Source organism: Nerophis ophidion, linkage group LG12 (genome assembly GCF_033978795.1).
Source record: "Nerophis ophidion isolate RoL-2023_Sa linkage group LG12, RoL_Noph_v1.0, whole genome shotgun sequence".
Lineage (NCBI taxonomy): Eukaryota > Metazoa > Chordata > Actinopteri > Syngnathiformes > Syngnathidae > Nerophis > Nerophis ophidion.
The window spans coordinates 12,809,443-12,822,930 of NC_084622.1; the positions used below are offsets into that span (position 1 = coordinate 12,809,443).

The 13,488-nt window shown below is 41.1% G+C and overlaps 1 protein-coding gene across 2 annotated transcripts in view; it reads left to right on the forward strand.

Annotated features, from left to right (window-relative positions):
• fbln1 (fibulin 1) overlaps positions 1-13,488 on the forward strand; it is a 222,697-nt gene that overhangs the window by 60,933 nt on the left and 148,276 nt on the right. For both annotated transcript variants that reach the window (XM_061916854.1, XM_061916855.1), the window contains exon 2: positions 6,952-7,176. In XM_061916854.1, coding sequence (XP_061772838.1) covers positions 6,952-7,176 — 225 coding nt within the window. The remainder of the gene's footprint in view (positions 1-6,951; positions 7,177-13,488) is intronic.

The window sequence follows — 13,488 nt, forward strand, 5'->3', positions numbered from 1 at the left end:
AATATATGTTGCTCCAAAACCTGTATGGACCATTCAGCATTAATGGTGCCTTCACAGATGTGTAAGTTAGCCATGCCTTGGGCACTAATACACCCCCATACCATCACAAATGCTGGCTTTTGAACTTTGCGCCTATAACAATCCGAATGGTTATTTTCCTCTTTGTTCTGGAGCACACCATGTCCTCTGTTTCTAAATATAATTTGAAATGTGGACTCGTCAGACCACAGAACACTTTTCCACTTTGCATCAGTCCATCTTAGGTGAGCTTGGGCCCAGCGAAGCCGGCGGCGTTCCTGGGTGTTGTTGATAAATGGGTTTGGCTTTGCATAGTAGAGTTTTAACTTGCACTTACAGATGTAGCGACCAACTGTAGTTACTGACAGTGGTTTTATGAAGTGCTCCTGAGCCCAAGTGGTGATATCCTTTACACACTGATGTCGGTTTTTGATGCAGTACCGCCTGAAGAATCAAAAGTCCGTAATATCATCGCTTACGTGCAGTGATTTCTCCAGATTTATCTGAACTTTTTGATGATTTTGCGGACCGTAGATGGTAAAATCCCTAAATTCCTTGCAATAGCTCGTTGAGAAATGTTGCTCTAAAACTGTTCAACAATTTGCTTACAAATTGGTGACCCTCGGCCCATCCTTGTTTGGGAATTACTTAGCATTTAATGGAAGCTGCTTTTATACCCAATCATGGCACCCAACTGGTCCAAATTAGCCTGCACACCTGTGGGATGTTCCATATAAGCGTTATCAGTATTTATTGCCACCTTTCCCAACTTCTTTGTCACGTGTTGCTGGCATCAAATTCTAAAGTTAATGATTATTTGCAAAAAAAAAAAAAAGTTTATCAGTTTGAACATCAAATATGTTGTCTTTAAAGCATTTTGTAGCAACTTTAGGGCCTCTGCAAATTCAATCAGCGAGCTCCTCCGACTCTGGGAACTGTGACAGCCAGACCGCTTGAAAGATCCTCTTAATGGGAGCCACATGTCTCCTACCACCAGTCTACGGATTTCACCCGGGGGTTTGATATCAGGTCGCTGCGAGGAAGAACAGGCGAGCCCGCAACTTATAAACGAGGAGGACTACTTCAATGTACAGTCCTGGTCAAAAGTCTACGAACACTTGTAAAGAACATAATGTCATGGCTGTCTTGAGTTTCCAATCATTTTTTACCACTCGTATTTTTTTGTGATTGGAGCACATACTTGTAGGTCACGAAAAACATTCATGAAGTTTGCTTCTTTTATGAATTTACTATGGCTCTACTGAAAATGTGAGGGTCAAAAGTATACATACAGCAATGTTAATATTTGCTTACATGTCCCTTGGCAAGTTTCACTGCAAAAAGGCGCTTTTGGTAGCCATCCACAAGCTTCTGCTTCAATTTTTGACCGCTCCTCTTCTGACACTGGATTCCGGACATTTTAACCTGACATCATCTCCAAAAATGTCAGGTTCAAACACTGATGGCATTTATTAAACAGACAAGAAGCAAGGAATCATGCAAAGACAGAGTTAAATTTGGCTCAATGAGGAGTGATGTTTTGGGCTGTATTCTTGGTTATAGAACCAAGCTAAGCTATAAGGCAGGGGTCGGGAACCTTTTCGGCTGAGAGAGCCATGGAAGCCAAATATTTCAAAATCTATTTCTGTGAGAGCCGGATAATTTTTTTTTTAACACTGAATACAACTAATTGCGTGCATTTTTAAGTAAGACCAACATTTTTAGAGTGTAATAAGTCTCTCATTCCTTTTAATAACATTGTTATTCTGAAGCTAACCAATAATAAATAAAATACATCTTACCATTGATGCGACTTCTTGAACTGGTGCGGTAGGAAACGGATGGATGGATTAAAATGCATGAGAATGTTTTATATTTTGTACGTTATTTTTAACACTGCGATTACCAGCGGAATTATTCATTACTTGTTCAGTTTTTTTCAGCTAAGATTTATCTGAGAGCCAGATGCGGTCATCAAAAGATCTAGAGCCATAGGTTCCCTACCCCTGCTCTAAGGTACCAGTCCCACGTGCTCCTCTATTTATTTGGGAGGTCCCTGGTTACAGACAGCAGCTTTATTGTTGTCCATTCTTAACATGTACAAGACACATAAGAACTGAAATTACATTTTCGGCACAGTCCCACTAAGAGCAGACATATGTTACAAGGAGACATGACGGGACCGCCAACGGATCAGCCACTTACGGCGTTTCTTAAAAAAGGTGAGAAAAGGTGACATTGGGAAAGGGGGAAGAGTATAAAAAACATCAGTCTAAGGCTGGACCCCCAGGAGGGGTCCAGACTGAGTCCGAGGAAAAAAACTCACATAGCATGGCACACATAAACAAGGTCGGCTCCGCCATCCACAACCCCGGAGGAATTAAGCGGTGGTGAAGGCGTTGATTTGGAGAGGGGCGTGTGCGTGCATGTATGTCCAATTAACTTGGGCGAGATGTTGAAATGTTTTTGTGGACTGGGGCCGATCTCAAGGTTCGACACCAGGTGTTGTTGGGAAAAAAAGGGAGGTCGAAAGCGTCCATCTTTGAGGAGTGCTCGGGGGAGTTCTTCAGAACAGCCTGTTCCTGATTGCACCACTGAGGCTGCATCTGAAGGACGGGGGGTGATATCGGCAGCCGCAGTTAGACACGATATATGATTATTCATGAAATGCAAATGTACTGACACTCGTGATATCGCCCTGTCTCTGCTCTGTCTGCGTCACGGCACTTGATGTTCGCCCTGGTCAGTCAGCAGGCCGGTTGTGGACACAAACACTGATACGACAGATAGAGAAGTACAACTTCAGCACAATTGATAATAACTATAGCAACGGCCTGTAAGCATAAGAGTTGTGTGACAACTTACACGTAATTATTCTAACACCTCTTGAGAAAATCGGCGCAGATCAGCGAAATGTGTTGGTTTTCTGACATGGACTTGTTTCTTCAGCATTGTCAGGACTTTGGGAAGGCCATTCTAAAACCTACGTACAGCAATGTTAATATTTGCTTACATGTCCCTTGGCAAGTTTCACTGCACTAAGGCGCTTTTGGTAGCCATCCACAAGCTTCTGCTTGAATTTTTGACCACTCCTCTTGACAAAATTGGTGCAATTCAGCTAAATGTGTTGGTTTTCTGACATGGACTTGTTTCTTCAGCATTGTCCACACGTTTAAGTCAGCACTTTAGGAAGACCATTCTAAAACCTTTATTCTAGCCTGATTTAGCCTTTCCTTTACCACTTTTGAGGTGTGTTTGGGGTCATTGTCCCGTTGGAACACCCAACTGCACCCAAGACCCAATCTCCGGGCTGAGAATTTTAGCTTGTCCCTTTTCATTGTCCCATTTACTCTCCGTATAGCAGCAGTTCCATTGGCAGCAAAACAGGCCCAGAACACAATACTACCACCACCATGCTTGACAGTATGTATGGTGTTCCTGCGATTAAAGGCCTCACATTTACAGCTCCATTTTTGTTTCATCTGACATCACATGGACAAAGATAAAACCTTTTAGAGGAAAGTTATGTGGTCTCTCTCTCTCTCTCTCTCTCTCTGTGTTAACATCGTAAAAATACACTTTTACTCCTTTAATGATGGCACCAATGGGATATGATCTTTATAGAAAATAATGATTACATTTCAAAGGGATATTCCCCCAAATTTCGGAATTTTATCAAAAGCGGAACTTTTTTTCAAGAATGGTAAAAAACTTGAATGGTCTGAATGAGTTGAAATTGGTTGAGAAATGTTGAAGTAGTAACATGTTGAATCAAGAAATGGTATTACGTAAATCCTGGAATTTACGTAAAACAACTTTTTTTTTGTCTTGATTAAGAGGAATGTTTGACGGTGGTTTGAAATGCATTGAAAAATGTGGAAGCAGTTGTCGCTAGAAAAAAATGGTGGATTTAAGGCTTTTGAAAAGCAGGAATTCTGAAAAATCCTGGAATTTTTTTTTTTACTTGGAAAAATTATTGTTTAGATTTCCCGGATCTTTTTGAAAAAATAAAAAAAAGAATTTGTGGAATATCATTAGTAATTTTCCCGATTAAGATTTATTTTAGCATTTTGATAGCATGTTTTAAATAGGGTAAAATCCAATCTGCACTTTGTTATAATATATAACAAATTCGACCAAGCTATATTTCTAACAGACAAATCGTTATTTCTTCTAGATTTTAAAGATTTTTTTTTTTTTTTTCAAAAGAAATTCAAAAGACTTTGAAATAAGATTTAAATTTGATTTTACAGATTTTCTAGATCTGCCAAAATATTTTTTGGGAATTTTAATCATAAGTTTGAAGAAATTATACACAAATATTCTTCGTCGAAAAAACAGTAGTTAAAATGAAGAATTACATTCAAATGTATTTATTATTCTTTACAAAAAAAAAAAATACTTGAACATTGATTTAAATTGTGAGGAAAGAAGAGGAAGGACTATAAAAGGTAAAAAGGTATATGCTTTTTTAAAATCCTAAAATCATTTTTAAGGTTGTATTTTTTCTCTAAAATTGTCTTTCTGAAAGTTATAAGAAGCAAAGTAAGAAACTAAATGAATTAATTGAAACAAGTGAAGACCAAGTCTTTAAAATATTTTCTTGGATTTTCAAATTCTATTTGAGTTTTGTCTCTCTTAGAATTAAAAATGTTGAGCAAAGCGAGACCAGCTTGCTAGTAAATAAATACTAGGGTTGCACATCTCTCTCTGATAAACGATTCGATATGGACCTAGCTAGATACGGTTACGATTCGATTAAAAAACGATACCTTCTTATTACAGACCGATTTGATTCGATTCGATTCTGAACGATACGATTCGATTTGACGGTTAATATTCAAGACTCCAAATCCCCTAGCATTGTGGCTTTATGGCACTGGCAAAACAAAACAGAAAAACAAAATCACATGTCAATGTATATATTTTTAGACATGGACCAAAAAAAGTCTGGCTGAATTGTAGGATGGGAACTCCAGAGGTAAGAGTAGCACAGAATAGCAACAACAAAGTGCAATATTTTAGCCTGAGCATAGTTTTGAACACTGGAGGTAGGTATAACAAAGATTCAATATTTCAATCTGAGCATGTAGTGTTTTGAACACCAGAGGTAAGTAACAAAGGTGCAACATTACAATGTAAACAAGTTACACACCTATAACACATCTCAAAATGTGGCACGGAGTTTTAACGCACCGTACTCTTGGCCGTGTTTCCTCTTTGCATGCTGGTCGAGATTTGTAGTGCTGCCAGTGTACGTCAACGATGCTCGACACAATTTACAAATAGCATGGCTTCTGTCGAGCTTCCCTTCCTTCTTATAAAACCCCAAAACTTTCCACACTTTGGATTTCTGTCTACCCGATGCTTTGAAAATCTTTCTCGGTCCATTATCAGCTTCGGTCAGACTGACGCTTTCGTTCTCCTTCCTTTTCCGTGTTGTCCCTTGTTTATCACTCTTGCTAATACCAGCTAAGCAGCCACCGCGTTTGGCGAGTAGCTTCAGCTTTGGCGTTGTTTTAGAGCAGGGGTAGGGAACCTATGGCTCGCGAGCCAGATGTGGCTCTTTTGATGACTGCATCTGGCCCTCGGATAAATCTGAGCTGACACTGCTTAACACGATAAGTAATAAATAATTCCACTTGTAATCAAAGTGTTAAAAATAACGTTCAAAATATAAAACATGCTCATGCATTTGAATCCATCCATCCTTTTTCTACCGCACTTGTTCAAGAAGTTGCATTAAGGGTAAGAAGTGATTTATTTATTATTGGTTAGTTTAGGGCTTGCTGTCCCGGGGGTTCTTCAGACCACCAAGCACCGACATGAGAGCCTGTTTCAGGGTTGCAATATTTTTTATTTTTCAATAAGTCTCTCCGTTGCTTTCCAGCAATTGTCTTTTTCTCTTTCGTTCTCGCTCGCACTCTGGCTCCCGCCCCAACCATGTCTCTCCTCCTGGCTGCTGCTTATAACAGGGCGACAGGTGATTAGATAACAAGGCCCAGGTGGGCCATCTACGCACCTGTCGCTGATTTCGACGCCGGTCCTGGCACACCCCGCTTCGCTGCAGGCCCGCATACCACGCTCCCTGCACAGTTAACTTCAGAATAACAATGTTATTACAAAGAATAAGAGACTTATTATACTGTAGAAATTGGTCTCACTTAAAAATGCACGCGTTTAATTGTGTTCAGTGTCAAAAAAAATATTATATGGCTCTTGCGGAAATATATTTTAAAATATTTGGATTCTTGGCTCTTTCAGCCAAAAAGGTTCCCGACCCCTGTTTTAGAGACTCTGGCGCATATTGTAATCTAACCAACCCATGCAAAGTCTCGCGATAACCGATCCATGACTCTATAACCGATTCAGCCAGGAATTCATGGATTATTCGCATCGATTGAGGAGTCTGCTACCGATGCAGCCTAATCGCTCACTTGTGGAAACGCATACTCGGTCGCGTCGGTTTATCGTTCACAACCCTAATAAATACAATTCAAAAAATAGAGGCAGCTCACTGGTAAGTGCTGCTATTTGAGCTATTTTTAGAACAGGCCAGCGGGCGACTCATCTGGTCCTTACGGGCAACGCGTTGGTGACCCCTGCATATTATTTATGTTGCAATTAATGCCACTTCCTGACATGTACTGTGTGCTTCATCCTGCAGGGGGCGTCCTCGAGCAAAACTCATAAAAGTCCAACAGCGAAACAATGTTGTTATTTAACGAGCAGCCCGTCAATACAAATCTCTTTTTTTTAATTCCATCTCGCCCCAAGTCTTGCTGTCAACTCCATCATGAGTCACAAGTTAAGTCCGTCATGCTTTGAACGGCGTCTCCGAACTTGCCTCGTCACGATTGCGCAATTGGTGAGTTCGCAGCAAGCGTGGAGGCGCTGAAGTGAAAGTGGGTGTTGTTGTCTCCTCATTATTAGACTCCAGAGTCCTGCAGGGAACTCCATCACTCCTCCGCTCTTTCCTACCGGAGCCGCCGCGTCGGTTTTGCATGCCAAGAAGCTTCTTTTTGTTCCAACCCTCGCCTGGGATGTGGAACCTGCACCACGTGGGTTCTAACCTTCACCATATGGGTTCTAAGCTTCACCACATGGGTATGCACCTCGTTCTCCTCACCTCGCTGCTGGGAGTCCTCCTTGCTCAAGGTAACTTTCATCATACACTCAACAATTTTTACTGCTTTGTTTTCATTGTTGACATCAGTTTCAATTTCAGTTTCAGTTTATGTGGAACATGCATACCATACTATGTCACGCATCACACATGTCCAGTTGTTTCATCACAGCACGTTTGAAAAGGAGTAGGAAGAAGCAGAGCTTATTCAACAAAGTATTCCAATGTCCTTGTTCTTTGTAACAGTGGACACAAAAATAATAAATAAATAATATACCATAGTAAGCATACAAATATCACAAACCCCGTTTCCACATGGGTTGGGAAATCGTGTTAGATGTAAATACAAACGGAATACGCTGATTTGCAAACCATTTTCAATCCATATTCAATTGAATGCACTACAAAGACAAGATATTTGATGTTCAAACTCATAAACTTTATTTTTTTTTGCAAATAATAATTAACTTAGAATTTCATGGCTGCAACACGTGCCAAAGTAGTTGGGAATGGGCATGTTCACCACTGTCTTACATCACCTTTTCTTTTAACAACCCTCAATAAACGTTTGGGAACTGAGGAAACTAATTGTTGAAGCTTTGAAAGTGGAATTCTTTCCCATTCTTGTTTTGTGTAGAGTTTTAGTCGTTCAACAGTCCGGGGGCTCCGCTGTCGTATTTTACGTTTCATAATGCGCCACACATTTTCCATGGGGGACAGGTCTGGACGGCAGGCGGGCCAGGAACGTCCCCGCACTCTTTTACTACCTAACCACACTGTTGTAACACGTGACTTGGCATTGTCTTGCTGAAATAAGCAGGGGCGTCCATGATAATGTTGCTTGGATGACAACATACGTTGCTCCAAAACCTGTATGGACCATTCAGCATTAATGGTGCCTTCACATATGTGTAAGTTACCCATTCTTTGGGCACTAATGCACCCCCATACCATCACAGATGCTGGCTTTTGAACTTTGCGCCTATAACAATCCGGATGGTTATTTTCCTCTTTGTTCCGGAGCATACCACGTCCATAGTTTCCAAATATAATTTGAAATGTGGACTCGTCAGACCACAGAACATTTTTCCACTTTGCATCAGTCCATCTTAGATGATCTCGGGCCCAGAGAAGCCGGTGGCGTTCCTTGGTGTTGTTGATAAATGGGGTTTGCTTTGCATAGTAGAGTTTTAACTTGCACTTACAGATGTAGCAAGCAACTGTAGTTACTGATAGTGGTTTTATGAAGTGTTCCTGAGCCAATGTGGTGATATCCTTTACACACTGAGGTCGGTTTTTGATGCAGTACCGCCTGAGGGATCAAAGGTCCGTAATATCATCGCTTACGTGCAGTGATTTCTCTAGATTTTCTGAAGTTTTTGATGATTTTACGGACCGTAGATGGTAAAATCCCTAAATTCCTTGCAATAAATCGTTGAGAAATGTTGTTCTAAAACTGTTCGACAATTGTCTTACAAATTGGGGACCCTCACCCCATCCTTGTTTGTGAATTACTTAGCATTTCATGGAAGCTGCTTTTATACCCAATCATGGCATCCAACTCTTCCCAAGTAGCCTCCACACCTGTGGGATGTTCCAAATAAGTGTTTGATGAGCATTCCTCAACTTTAGCAGTATTTATTGCCACCTTTCCTAACTTCTTTACCAGGTATTGCTGGCATCAAATTCTAAAGTTAATGATTATTTGTAACAAAACAAAAAATGTTTATCATTTTGAACATCAAATATGTTGTCTTTGTAGCATATTAAACTGAATATGGGTTGAAAATTATTTGCAAATCATTGTATTCCAAATATTTACTTGAGTAAAAGTAAAAAGTATGTTGTGAAAAAACTACTCAAGTACTGAGTAACTGATGAGTAACCTGTTTGTTTAATGATTACGGCAACAAATAATGCACAAAAACATAAAAATAGCAATGAGCAAATTCAGAGCCAGGAATATCTCTTAAGCAACTAAAACAATAATATATATTAAATAATAACACATTAGAATAAAAAAATTAAGGCAAATTGAGCCACAAAAACTTAACAGTACCACAGGCTCAGTAAGCATTGATTGATTGATTGATTGAAACTTGTATTAGTAAATTGCACAGTACAGTACATATTCCCTACAATTGATCACTAAATAATAACACCCCAATAAGTTTTTCAACGTTAATCAATTACTTAATAAATGACCAAGTCGAGGTGATCTACCTCATATATACATATACATACACACATATCATATATATATATATATATATATATATATATATATACACATACATTTATATATACAGTATATAATTTATATGTATTTATTTTGCCGTTTTTGTTGACATGTTAAAGGTGTTTTAATAAATATACATGCATGTTTAACACATAGATTCCTATCTTTCATGAAGACAAAAATATAAGTTGGTGTATTACCTGATTCTGATGACTTGCATTGTAGTGCTGATAACGTCCACGTTTTCAAATGGAGGAGAAAAAAAGTTCCTCTTTTCTGTCTAATACCACATGAAAGTCCTTGGTTTTTGGCATCTTATTTGTCCAGCTTCCATATTCGTTTTTATACACTTTACAAGAAATACATTGGCGGAAAACTCTGTAGCTTGCTAGCTTGTTTGCTCTGGCTTTCAGAGACTCTTATTTTGTTAGCGCAGGCGCGATGGAGCGGCACTTTTATTGTGAAGACAGGAACTGTGCGATCAGTCTTTAGGCTTTTGACGGGAAGTACGGTTGAAATAAAAAGTGTCTTTTTTCCTTTACACTTTTGATTGATTGATTGAAACTTTATTATTAGATTGCACAGTACAGTACATATTCCGTACAATTGACCACTAAATGGTAACACCCGAATACGTTTTTCAACTGTGACGGTCATGTGACCGCCTGGCTCTGTTTGATTGGTCCAACGTCACCAGTGACTGCATTTGATTGGTGAAACGCAGGCATGCGTTTATCCTACTTTGAATGCGTGTCTGACAAAATCAAAACAAACAAAGCGTGCATTAACAGATCGCTAAAAAAAGTAGCGAGTAGCGAGCTGATTGTAGATAAATGGATCTGAGTAAAAGTAGCGTTTCTTCTCTATAAATATACTCAAGTAAAAGTAAAATTATGTTTCATAAAAACTACTCTTAAAAGTACAATTCATCCCAAAAGTTACTCAATTAGCGCGTTACTACCCACCTCTGCTCACTTGTGCCAACACATGCACATATGGCACTGAGCCAGTGATGCGTTTACAGCCACACAAAAAGTCAAACTTTCCCAACACCGCACATTATGTGTAATTCCAAGTCGTTACACTATCATTTACCAATTAAATATGTGCTCATTCTACTGTCATTTACTAACAATTTTAATTTATAAATATTAATCACGAATTGCTTTTAATTATATTAAAGAAATACTAATAAATATATTTATATTTTACAAACGGAAAGTTACAGGAATGTACACATGATCCATTGCTTGCATCTGAATGTTTTAATGGGAACTAAATGCGATATCTGAAAAGGATACACATGATTTCCAAAGCAGGACCCCACCCAGACTTACAATACTAGTATCCAGCTCATGAAAAACAATATTTGTTGTTCTTGTCATTGTAAGTGGGCCAAAACACTTATATTAGAAAATGATCACATGGAAAGTGACTGCTGTCATTTAATTATAATAATAAGAAATGTAACTTGTTATTTAGTCAGGTTTGGGACAGGTGTGCTGCAGGTGTGGCCACAGTGTGCACGTCCGGTGTTGCTCACTGAATGTACAAAGAGTTTTTGCGTTTGCTCACATCCATCCATCCATCTTCTTCCGCTTATCCGAGGTTGGGTCGCGGGGGCAACAGCCTAAGCAGGGAAACCCAGACTTCCCTCTCCCCAGCCACTTCGTCTAGCTCATGGGTGTCAAACTCTGGCCCGCGGGCCAAATCTGGCCCGCCGTTTAATTTCATTTGGCCCTTGAGGCAATATCAAATTAACATTAGGGTTGGCCCGCCGGTAACACCACATTCACCGCTAATACTCATACATACCAACCCTCCCGATTTTCCCGGGAGACTCCCAAAGTTTAGTGCCCTTCCCGAAAATCTCCCTGGACAACCATTCTCCCAATTTCCACCCGGACAACAATATTGGGAGCGTGCCTTAAAGGCACTGTCCTCTACAACATGCCGTCACGTCCTCTTTTCCTGCATATAAACAGCGTGCTGGCCAAGTCACATAATATATGCGGCTTTCACACACACATACTTGGTCAACAGCCATACAGGTCACACTGAGGGTGGCCGTATAAACAACTTTAACATTGTTACAAATATGCGCCACACTGTGAACCCACACCAAACAAGAATGACAAAACACCTTTCGGGAGAACACCCGCACCGTAACACAACATAAACACAACAGAACAAATACCCAGAACCCCTTGCAGCACTAACTCTTCCGGAATGCTACAATATATATCCCCCGCTACCACCAAACCCCGCCCACCTAATTTTTTGTTTATTTTCGATTTTATTAGCCTGTGGAAAAGTTTATGTTGATATTTACCTCAGAAGGCTGCAAATAGAAAAGAAGCATTAATTTGTTTAATTACATTTTATTTAATACACCACTTTTTTCGTTTGTTTTTTGAAAGTTGATTTTGCACTATTACGTTATATAAGCTCTGCCTGTTCCATGGGAGGAAGCCCAAGTACCCGGAGGGAACCCAAGCAGTCACGGGGAGAACATGCAAACTCCACACAGAAAGATCCCGAACCCGGGATTGAACCCAGGATTACTCAGGACCTTCGTATTGTGAGGCAGATGCACTAACCCCTGTTCCACCGTACTGCCCTATTTAAGCCTTGCTTGTTCTATAAATGCAAAACTTGTTTGGGTCCCTATTAAAAGGTAAATTTGTTGAACCTTGGCCCGCGGCTTTGTTCCGTTTCAAATTTTGGCCCACTCTGTTTTTGAGTTTGACACCCCTGGTCTAGCTCTTCCCGGGGGATCCCGAGGCGTTCCCAGGCCAGCCGGGAGACAGTCTTCCCAACGTGTCCTGGGTCTTCCCCGTGGCCTCCTACCGGTCGGACGTACCCTAAACACCTCCCTAGGGAAGCGTTCGGGTGGCATCCTGACCAGATGCCCGAACCACCTCATCTGGCTCCTCTCGATGTGGAGGAGCAGCGGCTTTACTTCGAGCTCCTCCCGGATGGCAGAGCGTCTCACCCTATCTCCAAGGGAGAGCCCCGCCACACGGCGGAGGAAACTCATTTGGGCTGCTTGTACCCGTGATCTTATCCTTTCGGTCATGACCCAAAGCTTATGACCATAGGTGAGGATGGGAACGTAGATTGACCGGTAAATTGAGAGCTTTGCCTTCCGGCTCAGCTCCTTCTTCACCACAACGGATCGGTACAACGTCCGCATTACTGAAGACGCCGCACCGATCCACCTGTCGATCTCACCATCCACTCTTCCCTCACTCGTGAACAAGACTCCTAGGTACTTGAACTCCTCCACTTGGGGCAGTGTCTCCTCCCCTACCCGGAGATGGCATTCCACCCTTTTCCGGGCGAGAACCATGGACTCAGACTTGGAGGTGCTGATTCTCATTCCGGTCGCTTCACACTCGGCTGCAAACCGATCCAGTGAGAGCTGAAGATCCCGGTCAGATGAAGCCATCAGGACCACATCATCTGCAAAAAGCAGAGACCTAATCCTGCAGTCACAAAACCGGAACCCCTCAATGCCTTGACAGCGCCTAGAAATTCTGTCCATAAAAGTTATGAACAGAATCGGTGACAAAGGACAGCCTTGGCGGAGTCCAACCCTCACTAGAAACGTGTTCGACTTACTGCCGGCAATGCGGACCAAGCTCTGACACTGATCATACAGGGAGCGGACCGCCACAATAAGACAGTCCGATACCCCATACTCTCTGAGCACTCCCCACAGGACTTCCCGAGGGACACGGTGGAATGCCTTCTCCAAGTCCACAAAGCACATCTAGTCTGGTTGGGCAAACTCCCATGCACCCTCAAGAACCCTGCCGAGAGTATAGAGCTGGTCCACAGTTCCACGACTAGGACGAAAACCACACTGTTCCTTCTGAATCCGAGGTTCGACTATCCAGCGTAGCCTCCTCTCCAGTACACCTGAATAAACCTTACCGTTCTCACACACATGAAAAATTAGAGGGAACATTGCCGTTGATGTTTTTTCGTTTGTTTTTTGAAAATGAATTTTGCACTATTAAGTTATATAACCCTTGTTTGTTCCATATTTAATGCAGAACTTGTTTGGGTCAATCAATCAATCAATGTTTATTTATATAGC